General features: G+C 42.7%; 2 protein-coding genes across 4 annotated transcripts; one reads left to right on the top strand and one right to left on the bottom strand.

Moving 5' to 3' along the window:
- Positions 1-892: 892 nt before the first annotated feature.
- On the top strand, positions 893-2,788 carry sp8a (sp8 transcription factor a). Its single transcript, XM_034546028.1, has 2 exons — positions 893-965; positions 1,565-2,788. Exons 1-2 carry the CDS (start codon positions 945-947, stop codon positions 2,786-2,788), a joined length of 1,245 nt encoding a protein of 414 aa, XP_034401919.1. The 5' UTR covers positions 893-944.
- A 1,159-nt stretch (positions 2,789-3,947) lies between these two features.
- On the bottom strand, positions 3,948-25,289 carry itgb8 (integrin, beta 8). Of its 3 annotated transcripts, none has more exons than XM_034546025.1 (16): positions 18,415-19,043; positions 17,677-17,762; positions 15,600-15,771; positions 15,374-15,480; positions 14,833-14,972; positions 14,309-14,474; positions 13,314-13,472; positions 12,906-13,001; positions 12,670-12,762; positions 11,409-11,549; positions 9,525-9,918; positions 9,205-9,427; positions 9,010-9,113; positions 7,807-7,923; positions 6,875-7,038; positions 3,948-5,670 (listed from the first exon to the last, which is right to left on the bottom strand). In XM_034546025.1, exons 1-16 carry the CDS (start codon positions 18,506-18,508, stop codon positions 5,542-5,544), a joined length of 2,385 nt encoding a protein of 794 aa, XP_034401916.1. In that variant the 5' UTR covers positions 18,509-19,043; the 3' UTR covers positions 3,948-5,541. The 3 variants fall into 3 exon arrangements, with proteins under 3 accessions (XP_034401916.1, XP_034401917.1, XP_034401918.1); XM_034546026.1 differs by lacking the exon at positions 18,415-19,043 and adding an exon at positions 25,209-25,289 and having other exon boundaries at positions 3,949-5,670; XM_034546027.1 differs by lacking the exon at positions 3,948-5,670 and having other exon boundaries at positions 6,910-7,038; positions 9,035-9,113; positions 18,415-18,985.
- Between the last annotated feature and the right edge of the window lie 607 nt (positions 25,290-25,896).

Here is a 25,896-nt window from a genome sequence, read left to right on the forward strand (position 1 = left end):
GAGCCATGCAGGACAAGTATTTAAATGATCTATAGAATTGAGGAAAGCACAGGAAGAGGTGTTTAAAAAAAAGAAGATAAAGACAACATTTGTTTTGTGTTGAATGAGATGAAATTGTGGAGGCAGTGGTGGTGTCCTCCCCTCCCTGCCCCAGGGCTGACACGCCCCAGGGACAGGATGGGATGGACCGGGCCTGCCTCTCATTCATCAGCCTCTCCCTCTGTATGGCTTCACAACATCAGTAAAAACATCAGGCTAGCTGAAACAAAGGCTTCCTGTCTGAAACATTCAAGGTTAACCTTACCTAACATACCAATAGGTGCTTGTCTACACTGTCCACAAAGTGCTGTTGCTTTTGTGGTTTTCAATTCTCTTTTTGGGGGGTTAAATTTGAGGTATTATTCACAAAAAGTGTTCAAATTTGAAATTGAATTGGTTACCACTGTGATCTGGGTCTCCATGGTCTTGTGGGGGCATCACCCCCCTCTCACTTTTCCTTGTTTCTAATGGAGCATTTTAATGTTTGAGCTCTGTATAAATACAAAAATACTAGATTTAATAAACAAACACTGGATAACTGCTAATTAATACTGCTACCATGTGTAATAACACATTGTGACACCTGTACAAGCTCAGTCACATGGCTGTTTGAAGTAAAAGGAGTGAGTTAGTGTTACTGGTGTGTAGTCAAACTGAATTTATTCATGTTTTCTTTTCATATTCTCCCTCTGCAGTTTGGAGCACGCTGGAGTCGCGGGACCTCACTTTTCAAATTTACGACGACCTGATGTTTCGTGACAGTCTGAGCCGGTCTCTGATTGGTCCTCGGACTCTCCGCGGCACTTCAAAGACCGAAGAAGTCACAACTACTGAAGCAGTCGGAGAGGAAACGCAGACTCCTCACGTTTAGTCGCTGCGAGCACACACAACACACAGCACAGACCATGGCTGCTACACTGCTGGGGGTAAGTTTGCTTCTCTCTGTACATCTTTATCCGAGTTATCTCTAAAGCATTGATTATATGTTGTTATCATTTCCTTAAATGGCTCAGTGTTTTTTGTGGTATTCCGGGAACCCATTTAACTTCTCACGTTAACCATTTCAGTCCGGTATGGGTCGCTTTATTAACCAGTAATATTCCACTGATAATATCACTGGTCTATACCCGACAGCAGTTATTTTCATTCTTCAGTTTGTTGTTTTTACTGATCGTGAAGTGAAAGTAAATTAAAGTGAAGTGTAAATTATTTTAAAAGGAAGAGGAACAGACACATATAAACAGTTTTATAATGTCATTAATCTAATGACGGTGAAGTGAAGTATAACATTTATATCCATTTTAACTGTTATTTGTATTATGAGGCCAGAGGCGCACGGTTGGTAAAACGTAAACTATGCCACATTATTAATTCACATGACTGTAATCTTTAATCTGCGAGACTAAACATGTTACGCAGATCGAGTGACTAACACTAGACGCATCTACTCTTGTGCGCGTCTTTACGCACACCATGTTTGGCCATGACTGGAGTTGCGGCCTAAATGTCTGTGTGTTCTCCACAGGAGGAGCCCCGGCTCGGAAGCACACCGCTGGCAATGTTGGCTGCCACCTGCAGCAGAATCGGTGAGTCCAGCCCCTCGTGCTCCCCTGGTCTTTCCGACGGTGTTCCGGGATACGTGAAGGGGTTTCACCCGTGGAAGCGAGGCGCCCCGGGTACCAGCAACCTTGGGGCTTGCTTCACCCCTCTCGGGGTTCCCTCCAGGAGTAACGGGACGGGTTTGACGGAGACCTCTAGCGCTTTCTCAGTGACCACTGCCAACTCACCTTTTGGAAATGACATTTCGATGTACCAGACCTCCGTGCCATCAGAAAACTGTGCTCCCGATCCTTCGCACACACAGCGGTCTATGTTTCTGACCAAATTCCCGTCCTCGGTGGAAAGCATAGCCGGAATTTATCCGAGGATGCACGCGCATCCCTACGAATCATGGTTCAAGCCAGTTGGAGATGTCAGTAACGGGTCTGCTGCTTGGTGGGACATGGGGAACAGCTGGGTGGACACACAGACCCCGGCCGGGTTACCCTCTCCTCTGAACGGCTACAGCACTGACTACAGCTCCGCCTTCAGCCCCGGGGCCTCTCAGCACCTGCACCCCGCCACTCAGCACCTGTTTGACGGCTTTAGGCCACCTGTGCATGCTCCCTATGCAGAGTCTACAACGACGGGGGCACCTGTCCTGACAGGAACCCCCGTGGTTTCTCTGCCCGCATCCTCCCGCTCCTCCTCAAGGCGCTACTCCGGCAGAGCCACGTGCGACTGTCCGAACTGCCAGGAGGCGGAGAGCCTTGGCCAGGGGGGCACGAGTCCGCGGCGGAGGGGCTTGCACAGCTGCCACATCCCGGGTTGTGGTAAGGTTTACGGCAAGACCTCTCACCTGAAGGCTCACCTGCGCTGGCACACCGGGGAGAGGCCATTCGTCTGCAACTGGCTCTTCTGCGGGAAACGCTTCACGCGCTCCGACGAGCTCCAGCGGCATTTACGCACGCACACCGGGGAGAAGCGATTCGAGTGCTCAACTTGCCACAAACGGTTTATGCGCTCCGACCACCTCAACAAGCACGCGAGGACGCACAGCGCGGAGGGCTCAGAGGATGGCGCGGAACCGGGACTCGGTAAAGGGAGCAGCGACACGGACAATAGCCTCACCGGTAGCCCGAGCCAGTCTCCCGGGGTACAGGTGCGTCAGACTGTCCAAACCGCCGAGGGACAGAGGGCCGTGAAATAATTTACAAAGCAACACGTGGGCGTTTGATAACACTATATATCAGCCTGTATGGAGTGTGTTGTCTTGGACACTTAAACATTGAAATGGCACTTTATGATGAACTTCAGCTGTGGATGAACTCTGTGTCCTTACCTCATCTTATTTGTAGCCTTCTTAAAAAAATAAAGTTGTACTCTACAGCTTATCAGACTTGTTTTATTTGAAGACGTTATATGCGCTTAATTTATTCCCAAAACAAGTGGCCTGTCATATCAGTATTTGGGTTATTTCTTGCCATAAACGCGCCTTTTCATTTTTCATTAATTAATTTTAATTTAAGGTAATGCCATATCGTTTTCAATTATGTAAGTAAATTGTTATGATTTTCCTTTTCTTGTAAGCCATGATTATAATTTATAACTCAATAAAACAGAACCATTTGGGACATATATCGTTGCTCGTTAAACCTGTTCAGAAATATGTTATTTACTGCAGTAAATAACATATTTCTGTCTGAGAAATACAAAAAACATACATAAACAGCATATAACTAATATCTAATAACTAACTTTACTAAAAACCAGGGAACACATACACATAAATTAACTGCTCGAATTAATCAAACTACTCAATCATTTATATTTCAGGATCCTGAAGTTGATCCATTCAGCGTATTTCTAAAACTGACTGTTGATTTGATTAATTGATTTTTGGTCTTATATCAGACATTGTCAGACAGGTCATATTTCATATATAAGTATAACTGAGGCTGACAAGACTTCAAGTCTGAACTGCAATGTTGAAGAAACAATGTTCATAATTATATCTATAATATTTACAGTTTTCAGTAACACTAATCTCATAGTGAGCAACTCCACCTAGTGTTCAGTTTATACAGTCACCAGTTTTTTTTGGACCACATGCGTTGGTCACACCTTGATGTTGTGTACATTTTGTTACATCTCAAAAAATACATATTTTCAGGATCTGCACAAAGCTGTACGTTCAATTTATCTGAAAACATTGACTCTGTATTCATTTAAAAATATAGGCTTGTTGTTAAATCTGATAGTTACTGCCTTATATATATAATACATATGGTCACGTTTCACCACACTAATTAATAACCACTACTTTATATACAATCTGTTGTTACAGAAAAGCTAAATTACTCGAGAAATGATTTAAAAAATCTTGCACATTTTATTGTGATGAAAACATTAATGCCAAACAACTAGTCACATTAATTGACAGCAAAACTACACAGAAAAGTGCTGTTGTTATTCCGAACTCAGTGTCCGGTTAGATGAGATGATTATAACCTTATTGCTGAATTAGTCTCATGTTTAGAGATAGAGACCACTCTTCATAAACACAAACAGTACTCACTTCCTGTAAAACAGGTAGCCTTATCATAAAATAGCACAACATTACAAATAAAAAAAACTGATAAATCACAATAAATAATAATTAGCGTTCCTGACTTACAGTAAAAGAGAGCAGCGTTTGCTGTAAACAGGATTGGGCAAGCGAAAGTCTTACAAGATGCAACCAGCACTCAATTATAGCATGAGGGCTATAATTCCACCTCTGATCTCAGTACCTCCAGAGCTGATTTGTTGAGTCTAAACTCTTCAGTAATGGCACTGGGTTGATCAGCAGTCACAGGTATGTCTCTGTTAGAGAGGCCACATGCACAAGAGTTTGATGACGCTGTTGCCATTAATTGTCAGTATGTTGCATTTTTTTTAAATTGGATTTTTCAGTTCATTGTTATTCCAGTGTTGTGGATTTGTTACATAGCTTTAAATAAACTTAATGTGTAGTCGCCTTCTAATGCCCAATATATAACAAACCAATCATTTAAACCCACCATCACAGCAGACCCCACAGTTTTCAGTAGTATAATGCAAACGACTGTTCTAGTGCAAGTCTAACCAGATTATCAATAACACATGAAACTATATCCTAATGTATCATAATAGAGAAATGCCATAAAGTAACAATAATTTGCAATGCAGTTGATCGGTTAACAAAAAGCAAATACAAGGTATGCCACAGATGAAATATAAAAAGAGGCATACAGCGTCATTGGTGTGCTTTGTGACTTAAATCCTGAGGCAGTACAGCTGAGGTCAGTAATGTGTTGACAGTATTATTGGAGACACGATGTTGTACCTCAAGCTGGCCACAGGAGGGCAGACTAAGACAGCGGGGAGATAGTTCACTTGGAGATTTGTAGTGTCACATAATCGCAGAAACATATAAAATCATAAATAGAAAGCCTGTGTAGAGCATAAATGCACCTACCTGCCAAACACACTCTCTCTCTCTCTTACACACACACACACACACACACACACGCACACACACACACACACACACACACACACACACACACACACACACACACACACACACACACACACACACACACACACACACACACTTAGAGCAGTATATGCTGCTTGGCTAACAAGCGAGGAATGATCACCCTGTGGAAGAAGCAGCCTCCCTGCTGCTGCAGAGGAAGAGGGGGTGGGGGACATGTGCTCTTTGTTTCATCTCGCTTTCCCAGGATACTGGCCTCATTAGTCACACATTCGATGGGAGTTTGGTCAGTTCATTTAACAAATGTGATCCCATGGAATTTCATAGTTTAGTTCATCATTATCAGTCTCCATGTGCAGCTGGTTGAAGATTTAGAGACAGAAAAGAAGTCTTTACTTGACTCTTCTTCTTTATGTCTCTACTGACTTTCTTCCGACCTTGACCTAGCACTGCCAGGGGTCACCGAGGGGCATCTTGGGAACCTGGATGTGCATCTCCATAGGGCGGTCAGGTGGACGGTCCCTCCTGTAGGTAACCGTCTTCTCATTGGTGGTTGGGATGAATGACAGGTCCTGAATAGTGAAAAAGATGCCGTCAGTAATAGCATCACGCACACATACATCCTGGATATACACGCACACACACTCATGCATGCATGCATCCTGGATACACACACACACACACACACTCACACACACACACACACATGCATGCATCCTGGATATACACACACACACACTCACACATGCATGCATCCTGGATATACACACACACTTGCATGCATGCATCCTGGATACACACACACACACTCACGCATGCATGCATCCTGGATATACACACACACACACACTCACACACATGCATGCATCATGGATATACACACACACTCACACACACATGCATGCATCCTGGATATACACACACACTCACACATGCATGCATGCATCCTGGATATACACACACACACACACACTCACACACACATGCATGCATCCTGGATACACACACACACACACACGCACACACACTCACACATGCATGCATCCTGGAAATACACGGACACACTCAAACCAAAACATGATACTCAATTTAGTGTTGAACACAGTTAAGTGGTGTATTGCTATAGATGTTTGGACACGAGAGATCAAATTAATTGCATATGCTAATATATCCTGAAATGTAATCCTTTATATGGGTAAAGTTATCATAGAATACTTTATAGAACTGTTTTAATAGATTGTGGTGTTGTCCATGACACTAGTAAAGACATATCAAATAGCAGCTGGTTTTCGGTGGATTTCATAAATGTTCAACTCAAAAAGTGGAGAGTAATCATTTTTTATATCATGTAGTCTTTGAGGAAGTATGTTCAGGTTTACATACTTACAAAACCCCCAGCTAATGTATGATCTGTTGTGAACGATAAACAAGAGGTTTCCAAACGCGTTCACACCAGTTTAGGCATACATATCTCCAGAAAGCTCCGCTGTTGTAATTTCCATTGTTTTCTTCTTCTCAAAGGTGCTGTACATCATTGTGAAGTCTTACATCTGGACACTGTAGATGGCGAGCAGGGAGTTGAGAGTAAATGTAAAATACAGCTGTACCTCTGACAGCAGAATTCTTACTCCAAGTTAAAGCGGACAGAACACAGGAACAAACATGTCCTGTAGAATTAAAGGGTCCCTAATACTTCTGAAGTCTCCAGAGACATCTCAATCAAAACCCCGCTGTGCTGATGAGTGCCTCAAGCATACTTGAGTTTAGAGAGCGAACCTTTCCAGTGCAGTGATACGGTCTGTCCTGAGTAGCGCCCCCTGGTGACAAGCCTCTCTTCTGGAGCAGCAGCCGGGACACGGCCACCACCACCAGCCCGCACAGCACTGTCAGAGCACACACACTCAGGAATGTCCCTACCAGCCGGCTGTTGCTGGCACACTCTGTGGACACACACATGCCTTTCTTTATCATGGGTAAGAAAAAAGTTGAAATGGAAATACTCATGCAAAATGTAAATACCTCAAAGTTATGCTTGAGTAATATACTTCATTACTTTCCATACAAACAAACACACACACTTATACGGCTCGGTCAGTGGCAGCTGTGCCAGTGTTGCTGCACTGAACAGTCAGCTGGCTGTGAATCTGCTGGGGAGCATGTGTGGATGACGGCCTCATCGCGCTACACAAAGAGCCCAAAGAGTGCTATGACATTTTGTAACAGGGTTACCATGGAGACCTGGCTCCTGCTGGACCCGGGAGGAGTGGGCGTGAGCCGGAAGAGAGTGTCCCGTTGGGGGGAGGGGATAAGAGAGGGGACACACAATGAACGGTGCTGTTCCAAAAACGGGAAGGCGGGGATGAACTGTAATACTTGAATGTGCAATAATGTGTGTGTGTGTAACTCAGGTTATGTGTGAATTAGTGGCTTTTATAGTGTGTGTGTGTGTGTGTGTGTGTGTGTGTGTGTGTGTGTGTGTGTGTGTGGGTGTGCATGTGTGCGCATTTGTATGTGTGTGTGGAAATTAAGAAGGAGCACTGGGAACTGAGGGGAAATGTAAAATACAGCTGTAAAACTGACAGCAGGCTTGCTGACTCAAATACATCAGGGTGCAGTAGAACAGCAATGGTAGCAACGGAAGTGACCTCGAATGAAGGCATGTGTGTATGTGTGAGATGTGTGTATGTGTGTGTGTGTTGACATTATACCTGGTCTTGTGCTAATGTGAAGCTGAGTCTGACCAGACTGTGAGCTTGTTTGAAACCGATAGCGACAGCTGTCATTACTGATGTACATACACTGAATCCACATCTCCCCTGCTTGGCCTGAAAATATATAGAGAGTTGAAGTAAGAAGTTATTCAGTCCAGACATATTAAACTCCAAGACCAAGTGAAAATCCTCCAGGATTACTGAAAACAAAAGACTTAGGGAGAGTAGCATTACCAGAAATCTGCTGTGTTTTAAAGCTCTTTAGTTTTCACCTAAAATCTGCATCAATCAATATTTCTATACTTCTATAACAAGGGATCAAATTACCATGTGTAATGTGAAACGTATCCCTGGTAATAACAAATCCACAAAACTGTCACCCAACTCTACAATTGCCCTTACTGCACCTTTTCTTGGCTCATTTAGCTCACTGTTTTGTTTTTCTTTTTAACCCATTTTCCGTTAACCCACTGTATACAACCTGTCCAGCACCAAACAGCAGACACACGCAGTTAGGGACGTGCTAGTCAACATAATGGAGCATTAAAGCCAAATATGTTGTTCACGAGTTGGTGGAGAGCAAAACAGAGCTTCAGGGTGAAGAAATATTGGAGTCAGAAACACGACTCAAGATCAATGCCAATGTTGCTCTGGGTGTGTGTGCTGTATTTGTAAATAGGAATGATTGACAACTTGTTTGGCTTAATATGTTAGTGTTTACATGTTGTGCTGCCCACAAGCGTGCACAAATAATCAATTAATACAGCTTTAAAGAGCAACTAAACAACAGCTGATATCTTGTTTTTGCTGACACACATTATATTATTTAGATAATTATGCTTATTACTAATGCAATATAAGTTGGATTTAGCACCGTAGGGTGATGCTATCATTCACACTGTGACAGCGTTGGCACTGGTTACTTCTTTTTAATTCACCAGAATGTGTCTTGTACTGGTTCAAACCGGTGACTCACGATATTGACCTACATTTACAACAAACTCTCTGACCTTGTGTTAAGTTACTCTTTCAGTTCTAATTCAAAAGGCAAACGGGAGGCTGAATATTGAAGAAGGAAGCCCAGACAGTTGAATTAAACACAATTCAAATGCATCATAGTCTGTAATCTGATTCCTCAGATCCTCCAAACTACAAATGGTGCAAAGCTTGTGTGGAAAAATGCCTTCAGAGCAGCTGTACCTGACACAACATCCATGTAGCCCACCTGGGGTGCACATGTGTTGTTGCAATGTCCAGCCTCTTTTTGTGTGAGGCCGTGAGACAAGTGGCAGTCCACACACTTCCTGAGAGAGAGAGAGAGTTCAACAGCGTCAGCTTCAACTACAGCTACAAATAGTTCAGTAGAAGCTCCCATCAATACAAAACGACACGTACCAGTATGATTGGCAGGTGCTTTGGCAAGCAGGACATCTCTCACAGAAGTCTCCGGAGGGCCAGGGGTCGTCACACACACACATGCCACACACACATCTGCCCCGCCCGCTGCACAGCAAGCCGTTGGCTGATTGGCAGGTTGCCTTGGAGACAGGACAACCACAGCTATCACCAGTCCAGTCGTCCTCACACACACACTCACCTGACACACACACACCACGCCCTGAGAAAGACAGATAGAGACGGGACCGAACAGAAAAATTGCAGTCTGAATTTTTTTTAGGAACTAGATGTTCATTATACAGAATTTTTAAGTTTACCTCCACATAGCAGTCCCCCTTCGTACGAGCAGGAGAAGTCATCTATCTCGCAGTATTTCCCATATACTGTGCCAAGCCTGGTCTGCTCACACAGACACCTCCCACAACCACACACTCCCCGACCACTGCAGTCCACATCAGACCCATCCGCTTTGCAATTCCAGTTTGAGTCCATAATTAGTCTGTGATCCGGCCTCTGCTCCTGATAGGAGCTTCCTCTGCATTGGCTGGCGTCATTGCAGCGCCTCGTTGGTCCACAACTGCAGCCGCATTTTGAGTGGATCCTAATGACAGTGGATTCGTTATATCCCACAGGTCGAACCAATACTGTTACATCTTCATCTTCAGCATCCTCAGGACAAGAGTGCATTCTGATAGTGATATTGAAGTAAACCTGCATGAGAAGAACAAAAGGTTAATCACCACTTTGGTCAAGACTGACATATCTCAACATCTATTGGATGGATTGCCATGACATGTGGTACAGACATTAATAGAACACCTTTGTGATCCCCTGACTTTCCGTCAAAATTTAAATGTGTCCAATATTTTACTTTATGACCACTGCTGTGCCTAAATACAGCCTGCAATCACCAAGTCTTGACATACTGAAAATTAAATTTGTGAAGAAAATAATCAATAGAAATAGCTTTCTATGTTGTATAGAAAGGGTAAATTGTGACAACTATTAAAGTAAGGCAAGACAAATTAAAAACTATTTTCTGGCACCCTTGTTAGGACCACATCCATCTTCAAACTTGATGTTAATTTAGAGCTCAACTACACATTTTTTAAGTTTTCTGACTGAATCTGGCACAATTGCGATGCTGCCGTGGCTGGTAAACCAACAAAACAAATTAATCATTGACTATTCAACAACCATTTCTTTCTCAAGTGTCTGCTGTTGCTTTAGAGATCCTCCACAGATCCAGATATACTGTATGCAGCTGGCTGTAAAAAACTATTTTTCCCCATGAAAGTCTGTGAATCTAAAATGAGCCACCTTTTTTAGTATAATGTTGGCAATCTTTGATGAGACTTAAATACTTCCTGGTTACTTATCCAACATCCAGAACCAGGAACTGGATTCTAAGAGTGACGCTTCATATTCATAATTCTGTTTTTTACAGGCAGGTCTTTTACTGGAATAACATTCTGGTAAATGTGGGTACTTTCCATAATTCACTTTAATCCACCCATGGATTAAAGGGCTGGATTTATTAGCACAATGAAGTAACTATAGAGCAATCATTAAGTATCTTGGAATAAAGTTAAGAGCCCCAAAAGGTTACTGGGAAGCGGAGTCTTATCTGCAGTTTAGGGAGTGAACAGGAAGAAAATGTCCAAATGTAATGAAAATGTTATAATTAGTACCAAAAGGGGGGTTCTTTGTTTGTTATAGTTTAACTTTTCTTTAAAGTAGTCTACTGCAATACTACTGCAGCAGAAAAGCTCAACTGAAGAGATGCAGACTATTTAAAATGGTTCTTTCTGGATAAATGTAACAGGTATGAAAACAGTGGATGTATAAATGTCCTATTTGTTTGCTTAATGTCTCTCATATTGGGCAAGGTAAGAATGTTAGGACAAATATGTCACAGAATCACATGGCAATGTTTTCCTGTTAAACCCACAGCCTGTAATCCGCTCAACTCTTGTTTTGATTGTTCACCAAATCTTTAGCTCTCAGTGACGTGTGTGAGTGTGTTTGTATGTGTCAAAGTAATCCAATACAACCAATACATTTCCTATGGCATATCCCAGAGCTTAAATCAAGGATTTTCTTATAAAAGCAAGTAATATTTAGCTAAATTATTAGCATTGTTTTAACCATATATGAACTTTGCTTTTGTTGTTTAGCTGAAGGTACGCTTGTGTGTTTACCATCTGTCCAGGCTGCACCCCCGAGCAACTCTGGTCCTTTGCCGTGGATCCATTGGGACAGAGAGGAGACACAGACACCCAGTACCTGCTGACTGCCTTGTCCTCCACTGACACTGATACGGACACCTCTGACAACAACCTCTGGATGGCATGCGGAGACAGATAAGAAGAGACATTAACTTTACTGCCTGATATCAAGGAATTCAATGTATTATGCTGGTTGCAAGGGAATGTGGGTTACGACAAAAGAGAGTGGGAAAAAGCGTGACAGTTTTAAGATTTAATGAATATAATCTGTGTGAGTGAACGGTAATGAGGGAGGAAGAGATACAAAGAGGGAGAAGTGTGATTAATCAAAGTTGTCACATGTCCCCAGAATGCCCTCCTTTCTTTCTTTCTTTGTAAAATACAGGGGGGAAACAAAATGGGGCCAAAAATAGCATCTTTGTATTCGTCCATGATTAGGACTTATGGTTTCCGTGGGGATCTGATAGCTATTATAATGCCAGCTTCTGTTCGGCTCTGCTGCTTGTGTATGCATGTGTGTGTGTGTGTGTGTGTGTGTGTGTGTGTGTGGGTGTTTGCACGTTTGCATGGCTGTGCACCCGGATTTTTGGATTTGGCAGATTCTTGAAGCAAACAATAGAGCACTCTGCCTGAGGCCAGATTATAGTTTAGACTGCTTCCAACTGAAAAAACCCTTAGTATCACACACACACACGCACGCACACACACACACACACACACACACACACACACACACACACACACACACACACACACACACACACACACACGCCTTACCCTTCCTTAACCTCCTGTTCTCATCCATGTTTCTCTGTTTCTTTCGGACTTCGGTGATCAAAAACCTCTCCAATCATCTCCAACTTAAGAATTTAAGTTCTTACAGTTTGTGCCTGTTCTTTTTGTGCACTTCTAAACCTAAGTCTCCTGGATGAATATACAAGTACACACTTTCTGTAGCATCACTTATTTTCAGGCTATTTATTTTGCTGCAAACAGGAATGTGCTTTTAGTGCTCTGAGCTGAGTTCATGTTGCGTCAGCAGATCAGCGGACAAATACTTCTGAACTGATGCTGTGTGGGCTCAGATATTCAGCTCACGCTGTGCTGCTGCTCTCGTCTCTCCAACTTTTCACATGTCCCTGTCCTTATTCTTGTTGTTGTCTAAAGGATGAATAATATACAGAGGGAGGACACAAATGACAAATAGATTGCAGAGAAAGTGAGTGCTCTTTACCTTGTATGCGTCCACAACCAGCTCTATAAGGTTTGGGGCCTGGAAGAGGCCTAACTTTCCCAGGTAGGAGCCAGGTAGGAAACGTACCAACTCCTAAAAAAGAAAAGGGAGAAGAAGGTACATTCATATAGATTCCCCCTTACGGAAGCCTCTCTAGCCTAAAAACGGTGTGGCAACATTTGTTCTTCCACTTATATAATGTATGCAGTTGTGTGCACATGTGTGGAAGAGATTACCTTGTACCACTGGTACTGCTGCTTCTCCACAGCGAAGATGGAGTATATATGGTTTTCAAGCAGCTTATCAGACAACTGACCCACACTGGGATGGTCCTGAAAAGAAGACCGCCATCAGACTAAATGCTGTTTTCCTGCATGTAGTTTGACATTTAGGGAAATAAACATATTTGTTTTATTCCCAAGCTACAAAGATGATTTCTCTATACAGTAAATATGAAGCTACTGTCAGCAGCAGCTTAGCACAGAGACTGAAAACAGCCAGCCAAAGGTAATACAATATGTCAATAAAATTCACAAATTAACACAGTATATCTTGTTTGTTTAATCTGTACACAAATTAATTTAATTTCAAGGTTCAGCTCTTCTAAGTCTGTCTTCCCAACATGCGTTTCCTTCTGCTCTCACCATCCTAGTGCTTCCTGTGTAGACATTGTTTTCCAGGTGACACAGGCCGTCATGTGGCGTCACAATCCCTGCCAGCCGACTGTCCAGGGCGAGGTGAGACGGCTGGTCGGTCATCAGGAGCAGCAGGCGCTTGGCCTCCGGTCGCCAACCCACAGATCTCTAAAGGAGAGACGGAGAGGAGTCAGGACATTGTGTAATGTGATTAAACCATGTGTATTCTGTGTAGTTTTATAGATTCTCTCATTTGTACCCCTTTACATCATGACTCAACTCAATTTACACAGACTGGAAATAATGTGCATGCCTTATATTTTTTACAGAATTCAAACATTTGAATCATCTGCGCTAACTTAGTTCCCGTGGTGATCAGCTTTTTCTGTAATGCCCTGCTAAAGGAAACACAGCAGCAGTTCCTCCACCAGTCATAGACTCCCTCTTGATGTCAGTGACTTGTCATAGATAGTGTGAGAAATGGGTTTATGTGAGTATGTGTGTGCACATGTGTATTTAAGGAAACCCAGTGAGTTCATAAGTAGGATATAATGGAGAGTCTATTTCTAAAGTGATGATCACCATGGTGTTTCCCTGCAGGCTGGTTACTCAGGGCCCCCTGCAAGGTGTGATTCACAGCCCTCCTGCAGCTCTATGTGTGTATGTGTGTGTGTGTGTGTGTGTGTGTGTGTGTGTGTGTGTGTGTGTGTGTGTGTGTGTCTGCCATACCCCAGCAGTGGTGTCATTACTTAGTGGGATTCCAGTGGTAATATCCAATGCGGAGTCAGAGTGCCACCATTCTCCCAGAATAAATGCTTCTTTCACCAGCGTGCAGTCTTACAACCAAATTTGGGTTAATGCCTCATTTTTATGAACATTTCCTAGATTCTCAAGGAAACATAAAATGACCAACCATAACAAATGTTTAGCTAACTCTGTTTCTCTTTGTTGCACACACAAGTCGCTCTTGTGAACCTGACTTTCCAGCTCCTGTATATACACACCTGGCAGACAGCAGCTTGCAGCATAGCATCCAGTCCTCCCTCAGGTGTGTCCATGTTTCCGGAGATGCGCTGGCGCTTGATGACACGCGTGAACTCGCTCATATTACCGGTCATACTCAGGACGTGGTGGAAGCCGTGGGCTGGACGACAGCGGATCTCATAATCACTGGTGAGAGGCGGAGACGGCAAAGAAGGTTTTTTAATTGCAACATTCAAGGAACGTAATCTCAGGACAAATTCATGTCAAAAGTCTGTCTCACAGCACAGCTTATTGTCACAACAAAGTTGCCCCCTAACAACTGCCGAGTCTCTCAGTCACAATGGGAGCAACTAATGGGAGCAGCTTGCTTGTATGTATTTTTAAATACCACTTTTCTTGTCTCAATAAAAGAAGAAAACGTTAGCTAAGGACACACTATTTTATACATAGCAAGAACATTCACAAAATGAGCTATATAGAGTGCATTAACACTACTTTTCTTTTGTAGCAATCAATAATCAAACCATCAAATGGTCTGTCTTACCTGCAGGGGTTGTTGATCTTGGAGGGGTGGACATTGATGTAAGGGGAAACAGGTTTGTCCACAAACGAGCCGAAACCCAGCCAGAGGTCCGAGGAGTGCTCCGTCATACGAAGAGACAGCGCCACACCCACTGTCTTCAACTGGACCACAGAAAACATGCCGAGGTAGATGGACACAGAATGGGAAGGCCGAGGGCGAGTAAAGGACGGCGAGGGGGAGAAGTTGAAAAGCATGGAGAGGTGAGACAGGGTGAGACAGAATAAGATAAAGGTCAAGAGAAGAAAACACTTTCTTTCTTCAAAGAGATTCATTCAAATATGTTACAACATTTAAATAAATGAGTCTGAGCTCTGACATTTCTGCAGTGTATTCCATGTTATTCCATGTATTCCACTGATCCTCTGATTGCAGGATGACCCTGAGCCAAAGTCACCCCCCAAAAAATGTTTGTGATGAACAATAATTTAGTTTAAACCTTTGGAAATACAGTCTTTCATTTAGAAACAAATAGTGGAAAGCTCCAGCACTGATGAACACCTACATGATCAAGGTTTTCCTGCATAGATGCTGATACATCAACCAGGTAGTACAGATCTACTGGATAACGCTCCAGCTGCTTCACAGCCACTACGACGCTGGTCTCTGAACCTAGGCAGACACACACATTAAAAACTTTACCTCAGCTGCTTCGTCACACACTTAGACCATAAGAAAACAGTGCAAATCAGAGATACACCATTTTACACTCAGAGTCGCCCTTTGTCTACCTGGTCTGAGGGTGATGCTGATGTCTTGTGGGGACACTTGTGTGCTGCTGACAGTGGCGTCGACCTCCACCGTGATCTCTGACTGCTCCATGAACTCCCATTCACAGCCTCTTCTAAACAGCTTCACTGGCAGGTCGCAGCGCTGGCTCGTCACCGCCCCATCCAGAAAGTCCTAGAGGTCACACAAGGTCAAGAAGGGAAATGGTGACTTTTGAAAACTGTCCTTCTTTCAATATATTTTATTTGCAGTTTTCCCAACACAAATAAATTATAAACAAGACACAGGAGAAAAAGCTTACAGTTGTACAACTAAGACGTATTTTAAGATGGTATCACGATAATCGCATTTCAGTAATGAGAACAAGTGACGCAATAAAGTGGGTCAAGTTGAACATCACATTATCCTCTGTGACCCGGTGGGCAAGATGCACTAATGCTGCCAAATATATCCTGTAGTCCTTATTTACCCTCCATTCCTCTTCTAACCTTGCCGACTACATCCATTCACAAATATAAAAGTACACACACAAACACACCAGAGTACAGTGTGTAATGCACTAGTTATCTCACCCACCTCCTGATTTTGCTGTATGGTAAATGTGACGAAACATGCTGGTTCATTTCACACATGGTATTTTTTAAACCAGTTTCAAAAATAATAATTCGCCTTGGTTTCGTTTCAGTCATTTTGATGATGTTTGTATTGATCTGTGATGTAGGTATACGCCTATACTGACATGATAACTATTACCATATAATTATGTGATTCTGAAGTTACTCATCAGTTTAGTCTATCAGGAAGAAGTGTCCTGTTTGTGTTGAGATCTAATATCTCCAAATCTGATCACAGAGCTAAATAAAAGTAGCAACTCTGATAGAAAAGAGTAAAGGCTGCAATTGGCTTTTTTTTCTTTTTCAGTATATTATTTAATCATGGCTTCATTTAATACATGTTGCTGTATCTAACCACTCCGCTGCCTCCCACAGTACAGTACAGTACAACAGCGTCATGCATTGCAGCTTTGGAGTGGATTAGTGACCTTTGGTACTTTCCTCGGTGAGAAACATGCTCACAAACACATGACTCACTGAAAAAAATAAATGTGATCATTAAATACGTGTATTCACAGCACATCATGGGCCTGATTGGAATGAGTCTGATGATCACGCCTCGATCAACCAAATAGATCACGCAAATAAGGAATGGGGCAATTAATTGACGTTACTGCTACTTTTAAAACAGAAATACTGTGGCAGATAAGCAAAACAGTCTACAATAAACAACTGCAGCTGATTGTGTGACCATGTCCCTGTCGCTATAATTTGAATACCAGAAAGTTGCATGGTGACTTCCCCGGACTTTCTTGACAGAGTTGGCCTCTTCTCCTGAAACTAAATGCATGTTTACAAGCACTGCACTTATTATTCAGTGCTTGTCCAAGTATGACGTTTTTTGTGTGTGTATGTGTAGGAGGTTAGAAATGTGGCGTTTGAATGCTTTCACACACCAGCGAGCCCAGCCCCATTTAAGTATGTCAGTTAAGATTCGGCCTCACATGGGTGAGAAAGCACCTGAAGTCTGTAAACACACACATGTTGACAGTCTGGTCTAGATGGTACAATTTGTGTGCGTGTGTGTGTGCGCGTGTATTTTGTGACTGGTGTGGTGCTGGAAGGCTTTACAGTTTCTTAAGGTTGATTCGGGATGAACTCTTTACAAGACAGACTGACACCCAGAAAGCAGATACGGACAAACACAAACTGCAAACTTTGAGAAAAAGTGAAGTGATATATGTGAGCGCCTAGACTAAACAAATGGATAGAAAGGGTCTGTTTCTCTGCTGCGGCATGAGAAAGCACACATGGAAACATTCACACACACACACACACACACACAGACACACTCAAACATGCACACAGGTCATAGAGCAGCCCACTAAGCCCACACATACACATTATATTCGCATCTGTGGATGGCATCAACGCTCCTGTGTGTGTCATCTGAGGAATGCTGCCACATTCACCTTTTCCCCCTCCATGTCACACTCCAACATGCATTTTGTATGTACATTCCTACCTCCTGGAAGCACCAGGCACACTGTGGTCCACGTCTGATGCACTCTGCACAAGAAGTGACACTAGGAGACCAACACACACTGTCACCTGCAAAGAGAGAGAGAGAACGAGAGAGAAATAGAGAAAGAGAGAGAATGAGAAAAAGAGAGAGAGAGACGGAGGAGACATGAGATGAAGAGGAGAGTATGTTTAGCATATAAAACACTCATTAGCGATGCAGTCGAGCCCTTATGGAGAGATCTCATACACACTTCTGATGACGGAGCCACCACTTAGCATCTCATGTGATTCTAATACCCATCAGCAAGCCATGTTGTGGGGAAATGGCTGTGAGTGTGGGAACAGGTGCTTGAGATGTTGGAGTGGTGCAAGGGATCATTTCCCACACCCACACACACAGACGCACAGCGAGGACTAATCGTGTGAATGCAACACAAATTATAAGTTTTGATGGAGAGACACTGTGACAAATGCAACTGTTTGTGGTTGTGGCTTTAGAGGTTTCCCTTCACAAATGAATAGGTATATGTCTGTCTGCTATAAAGGTCCATAGTCTTCCCCCATGAAAGCTGCGTGGGAATATCATTCATAAAGTGGCTTGCTCACATGAAACATTTGGGAACCCATCTGCGCCCTGCGGAGAGCACAGCACGGGAGCCGATGTCTTGACATGACACAAGAGGCAGGCTAATGGCTGGGTTGTGATGTAGGTAATTGGCCCTAATGAGCCTCCACTCACCGGCGCTGGAGGATTCTGAGTTGACAGCAACAACCACGCAGCACAGCAGGAGACACAGAGGGACGCTGCCGTATGTACGGAACCAGGAAGTCATATTATCCTATCCACACCGGGGGGGGACGACCGGAGCGAAGCAGCGAGGGGGGCACAGGAGGATGTACAGCTACTGGAGATGAACCCGGGGAGACCGGGCACCATGCGTCCACAGCCGAACGAACAATAGCCGGGAGTGCCGGACCGATTCGCGGGGCATTGTCGTTCACCCAATAACCTTCTAATCCCGGAGAGGTATTCACATCACCAGGGTTAAATCAGCTTACACGCGCGTTCCCCCGTGGACCACGAGCGGAGGTGGAGTAATCGATCGAGTGCGGCGACGGCGGCTGCGGCGCAAGTCCCTCCATCTATTTCCATCCGGCCGCAGGTGTGCAAACGTATCCCCGCGTGCTTCCACTATGGTCCTCGATTCACGGCTGATGGCGAAGTCTCATCCCGGGACGGAGCGGAGCGGAACTGAGTTGTCCGCACGAGTACCAGCGCAGCGTTTAGCCGGTGCGCAACAACATGCTGACTGAACATCCCACACGAAAGCCAAGAGAGTGACCGTGTTTTAACCGCTGGACTGACTCAGGCAGGCGGTACCATGGAAACGACGCTCTCTCTCTCTCTCTCTCTCTCTCTCTCTCTCTCTCTCTCTCTCTCTCTCTCTCTCTCTTCCTCTCTGAGAGAGAGAGAGAGAGAGAGAGAGAGAGAGCGAGAGAGAGAGAGAGAGAGAGAGAGAGAGAGAGAGAGAGAGAGAGAAAGAGAGAGAGAGAGAGAGACAAATAAGGAGAGAGAGAAAAGGAAGAGAGACATAAAGTGTTTACTACAAGGAGTTGTGGTGGGGTGCATTCCAAGTGATCCATGGCCTTGTAGTGAACACACTGATGTTTATATTGCTTCTACAGGGAGCCATTCAATACTGAGGGCTCCTGTTTGTGGGGACCTTAACTGTGTGTTGATGATGGGGTAAAGGGGGGGGGGGGGGGGGGGGGATAAAGCCAGAGCTCTAGCAGAGAGGGGTTCACAGGCTAGTGCTAAGGAGGAGGAGGGGGTTTGAGTCCATTGTGCACAGATTCCAATGACATTGAGTAACCTCGCCTCGCCGGCTGCTCCGCTGAGCACCAGCCAAAGACTTACTAAACAACTCAATATTTTAAGCTGGAGGAAAACAGATCTGCGCAAAAGGCACAATAGCCTACCATCTTTGGCATGAAACGCTTGTCTCCGGCAGAGGTCTTACACATAAAGTGGATATATTTTCCTTGGCATGCAGTGTAAACAGTGATTGTGAGTGTGCCAACCAATGCACAATAGTAAGTACACACACTCACACAAGTCCTGTATTGAGTCTGTTTAACCCCATCTGTTGTTCAGGGGCCTGGGGCTAAGCCAGCCACGCATCTTCTCTTCATCCACATAATTTGTCAAACAGGATTTATTTTGGAGGGGGAGTGCCAACACCTCCCCGTCCGTGCCCTCTTACCAGTCACTCTCAATTATGGTAATGACGCAAACACACACCACGCTGTTTTTTAAGTGTGTGAAATGTCCCTAAAGTGCAGGTTCCAAGTCCCTCCACTCAAGGGAGAGGGGGGGACGGGGGGACGGGGGGACGGGGGGGGGGGGGAGGGGGGGGGGGGGGACAGGATCTGTACCCTATTGAGCAAACTTGATAATGGACTTTAATGTAAACACTCCCTCGACCCTGTCAATACTGGTCAACATCAGCATCTTAAGGACAACTGTCATCTTTGTAAAGCTGACATAAAACACTCTTCTTCTCTTTCATTCCTCCCCCACCTTTTTAACCTCCCTGACCCCTCCACCCACTTTCTCTTTCTCTCCCGTGGTGTGTTTGTGTTAGCAGTCGGCTGGGCTTTCCATCACGCTGGTCTGGTCTCATCACCCTCCAACCACACACAAACACAGACAATCTTCCTGTCCACATTCGAACCACAACTCCCCCTCTCACACCTGCACAACCTTCTTTCCAAATTGCCCCTTCAACAGTTGAGTCATCTCACAGATTGTACTCTTGGAAGTGTATCTCAAACATTTTCCTTTCTACCACACACAGTAGGAGTCCAATATCATGTGGGAACTAGTGGGGATTCCCAATGCACAACGGTGGAAGTATGTTTGTTTATGCCCACTTGTACATTGGTAGTATTCATTTTTAAAATATAGATTTACTTTAACTAGTCTTCTAAGCCTGGATGTATCACACCTGCTGTAGACTACTTCTCTACATTTCAAGTCGTATCCGTTACATAGTCAAAATAAAAGTCAGAAAGTGATGAACTGTGTGATTGAACATAATAAAAGGAGATAAACCAGCAGCTGAAGCAGAGAAGAATCTGCAGGTCGCAGGAGTGCAGGGACCTGGAAAGAAGAATCACCGTGGGTTGTGAATATAATTAACATTGTTGTACATTGACATAGTTAATAAAAGTTGTAGGCCGATCTATCTTCATTAATGACAGATTTTAAGGACTACCTTGCCACCACTATGTTTGGGAGCTGTGGCACGCTGGGTCTAGCTGACATGCTGACATGCTGACATGCTGACATGCTGACATGCTGAAATGCTGACATGCTGAAATGCTGACATGCTAACATGCTGACATGCTGATATGCTGACATGCTGACATGCTGACATGCTAACATGCTGACATGCTAACATGCTGACATGCTAACATGCTGGGGCCTTCAGCGGAAACTTCTACGTTCACCAAGGAATTTATCTCCATTGAGCCTCAATCAGCTCGAAACGTCACAAATTTGAGGAGCGCTGGGACCTTTTTATTAGGCCTAGAGAAGTTGAAGGAGGAGCAGATTACGGCGGACTTCAGGTAAGTACGACACACTGGCTGCACTAACCTCAACGTCTACGATCTTCGCGGTGTGTAAAAACTGCAGTCTCTCCTTTGCTGTAATAAGTGTGTGAGTGGCTGCAGTCGGTGTGGAGTTCATGTTGTGTACATGTCCAAGTTTCAAACTTTTCTTTGTGTCACAATGTCATTTATTGAAAGCTATAATTCCATCTCCTAAAGAAGTGCATTTCATCATGATCTAGTTATAAACACATCAATCTGAGTTCCCCTGCCATGCTATATGTAAAACTGGCATTTAGTGAATTCCCCCAAAGCAGAGTTTCCCTCCCACATGCAGTACATTTACCTCCCAGTTTAAGCGGGACCTCTGAACTGCGCATCCCAAATCAGGAATGAGGTAATAGAGATTTTAATTTGACTATAATTATTATTCATTCTCTAACCACAGACATAGACATTTCACTTTATGACATCATGAAAGTGCAAACATAGCACAGAGGAACTCTCTACGTTCCTGTTTTTGTTGCTTGTGTGTATTTATAAATTAGATTTAAAGATTGTCCTCCGTGGAAACTCAACGTAGAACTGAAATAGTTGAGGTAATAGTTAGGGACAAATTATTACAGATAGTCACATTGTCTGGTCTGAGTCCTCGTGTTTCTGTTGTCACCACTTCACTATTTTAAATGTCACAGTGACAACAATCTACCGGTTGTTGTGTGGACTATATCCCCAAAGCGTAGGAAACCTTAGTGAGGTGGTAATCTGTTTGTGATTCTTATTCTTCAAATACTGTTCTAGATTAATGTCTTGACTTTAAAGATGAGGTCAAATGTTTGTGTGACTTTGAGATCTAAGCTGATATGATGAGTAAATCTTTGATTGAGGAAAATGTCATCATGGGATAAGTTGCAATTTTCTCTTTCTGACTTTCGTGACACTTATTTGTTATTGAAAATGTAAATCTCTTAAAATGGGTCACAGAAATATCTTTCATAAAATAGGCTTAACAATTTGCAGCTGGGATCTGTAGTTTGTAGCTAATTTGCTCAAACAGTAGTACATTGTGCACTTATGGGACAGATCCAATCCAATTTGAGCTCCCGGGTTACGGCTTAGCCCAGAAGCGGAAGGACTCGACGGCTTCGACGAGGGAGTCACAGAGGTTGATAGGTGTGGGGGGGAGGGGGGTCCTTGTATCAAATATGTAATAACGATGGTGTTAGTTAGCTACACTAAAGTCTTTAGCATGGAGGTCAAGTGGCAGCTCCAAACTCAGAACAGGAGATAAACATGAACAACACATTAGTATTATTTTTATTGTAACGGTCTTCCTAACTAACTCAACCGGCCGGGCTGCCGTTTGTTTTATCTCAGTGATGGTCTTGCGGCTTGTTAAACGCTGCAAAAGAGAAGCCAATGAGTTAGCTGGAAACCCAAATCAGCAAGAGAATAGTTTGAAACCACCAATGGAGCTAATCCTGTTCAGATGCTTTTACCATTTACCATTACACTTTGACTATTTTAAGCAGGTATTAATAATCAAGCTTGTCATATCGCTATTCCAGCTGATGTCTAACTCTGCATGGTAACCAAAACTGCTCACCTCTTCCTCTATTCAAGGTCTGACACATTGATCAAAATGGATTTGCGTGTATAAAAACATCTGGTCTGGACAGCACACACCATTTTGTAACAAGCAGACTTAAGAAGCACATGTCACGCACATTGTTGTTTCTAACTTATTTCAGTTTTTTTTTTGATGGTTTAGACATTTATTTACCTACACAGTTCTTGCACTATAAATCAAATATTCACTTTGAAAACCTTATGAAGGAGTTTTAAATGTGCCATTCCTCTCCTAAATTACGTTTGAACTCATGGATAGAAATATAGTCTTTTATAATTTCTGTGTACTTGGTTTGTTCAAGTCTTTCAAAATATTAAAGGAGTTGCAATGGCAATTTACACTCACCTACTTAACATAGTGTTCAAATACATTGCTTTGGAATACATTTAATGAAAAAAGAGCTCTGATATATGATATATATAATTCTAATATATTTCTTTTTAATTCTATAAATCTAAATAATATAAATCTATAATTTATTGTACTATATTATATTAGCAGCTATCCAAATTCAGGTATTGAAATCGGATTGGAACTGAAAAAAAAAAAATCCAATGCATCTCTAGCATTTATTGGGGATGTTTACCTGCAGATTGTATGCCCAAGTGATTATATTTGGTACCATAATGCTATTATTAGGTCAACTCAAAATAGACTATGCCCATGTCTATCATAACGAAGGAACATGTCAGAACATTTCAGCGTTTGTTTTGTTTTGTTGTGGTGGATAAATCTACAGTGACAACAACAGTGAACATGTTCTCTCTTGCATATAAAGTAAGATGTGTGCTCCTTATCTAAAAAAACAAAAAAAAACATGGTGTGTTGCTGTGCTGGTTGTTTATCTTTTGGGAAATAAATGTGCATCTGTTCTTTATGAATAATGTATTTGTTGACCTTCAGTGCAGAACGGTGCATCTACAGAGAAACATAAATGAGGAGAGCAAATGTGCAAAATACTGCAAGGTACTGTATGTAGATACTCGTTCAGCAAATTCAAGACAATTACATTTTTAAATTACATTAACAATAAAGGCTTTATCAATATAATGTGTTGAACTGGAACACATTCATAGAGTGTCTGTTCACCTTAAAATGTAATGTTAGATGATTAATAATCGTTGGCATATTGTGGCCTAGTGGTTTCTATGAGATGTATACCATAAAAGTACATAACTCAATCATTCCAAACATGAAAATACTGCTAAAGATTATACATTGGATACAAAAGATTGAACTTGAGGCTGATAGCAAAAGTCACAAGACCTCTGAGCACTGACTTAAGTTGTCTGTGTTGAATCTAGATGTTTTTGTGCTTTACTGAAAAACATTCAGTCATTATATCAGTGAAATAATAAGTGGCAGTGAGAGCAACACTGACAGTAGTGTAACCTCTTTTTAGGTATAATTTATAAATATCAACACAAAATGTCAGGGTTACTTTAATACAATCATAATAAATAAAAAATTCCAGACTCTCTCATCCTAGTGTTTTTCCATATGGAGACCACAATATACCATACACCCTGTAACTTACTGTTACAAAAACATTCATGCAACTTGTCCAACTTCCTTCTCCATCTACAACTTTCCTGAGGACTACAAACATGACACGCGTTTATGTTTTACTTACAAATGTTTTACATTTGTTTAACTGTCGGCCATTATGAGAAACTTGAAAAGTTATGCCCTGGCCGTATTTTATGTATGGAAAAACACGTTTAAGATGTTTGAATTTAGATGTATATCAGAGAATGGGAACAAACAGGATCAAATATTTCCTTTGCGGTTTCATGGTTGGAATAATGGAACACACTTGAATTCCGGAAAACATCCGTTTGCTGCGTACAGAGCATAACCAAGGAAACCCCGTGGTTCTTACCGGTCAGTGCTGACATTTACGTTGAACATCATTGGCCTTGTGGTCATGCATGCACGCACAGAAACATGCAGACACCTACGCTTCACTCAACCACGAGCCTGACTTGTCAGAACATAACAGACACTCCAAGACCACAGTGACCTATTTTTATTTAGTTTGTACTGCCTTTTAGTTTGGAGAAAATTCAATTTCAATGACTAGTCTCCTAAAGGACTTGATTCTTTTCAGGATCTCATGAAATTAGTTTGAAACACTTCAGGTTTATCTCAGGGAAATAGCTCGGGGAAATATGCTAATTCGTTTTCATGTAGAGAGTTAGATTCTTAACTGTCTAACTAGCAAAAAAACTGGAAACAGAGGGAAATAATTATTATGGCTTGATCCTTAGATAACAAAATCCACTTACCAGCACCTCTAATGCTCACTAATGAACACTTTGTATCTTGCTTCTTTCATCCATACACAAAACAACAACATTGTGCCAGGCTCTTGTTGGTCTGGAGTTGCCAGGCCACAAGCAATCTCTTCTTTAGTTATCACATGACCTTAGTCACGCATGTGGGACTTCCAGTATTGGCTGTGTCTTTCAGTCACAAGAAGCCAACTCTTACCACAAACCTAAAGACACGTGACATCTGTGGGGAACACTACATTGGTAAAACAGTATATCTGAACAAGAGATGAGCAAACACAGATAACGGAGATAATCAGCTCTCTGTGAACACCAAAACAAAATAGAAAAATCATTGACTGTCAAGCATCAAAGATCATTGACCAAATGCCAGCTGATGACTAAAGAAAGAGACAGGACAATATTCATATTCATCTTTAAACAGAGATAGGAGTAATGATCACCTGTTATAATGTGACCACGTTTATAAATGATGTCTATTGATGACAACTGAGCAAACTGCGAAAGACCACAAGACTGAGTTGCAAGCTATGCAGAACACTAATAAGTGGACCCTCAGTTAAACGGTACTCCAGCACTTTAAATTCAATTCAATTCAGTTTGTTTTGTATAGCCCAATATCACAAATTACAAATTTGCCTCAGAGGGCTTTACATTCTGTACACATACGACATCCCTGTCC

The sequence above is a fragment of the Cyclopterus lumpus genome, chromosome 11 (assembly GCF_009769545.1).
Source record: "Cyclopterus lumpus isolate fCycLum1 chromosome 11, fCycLum1.pri, whole genome shotgun sequence".
Lineage (NCBI taxonomy): Eukaryota > Metazoa > Chordata > Actinopteri > Perciformes > Cyclopteridae > Cyclopterus > Cyclopterus lumpus.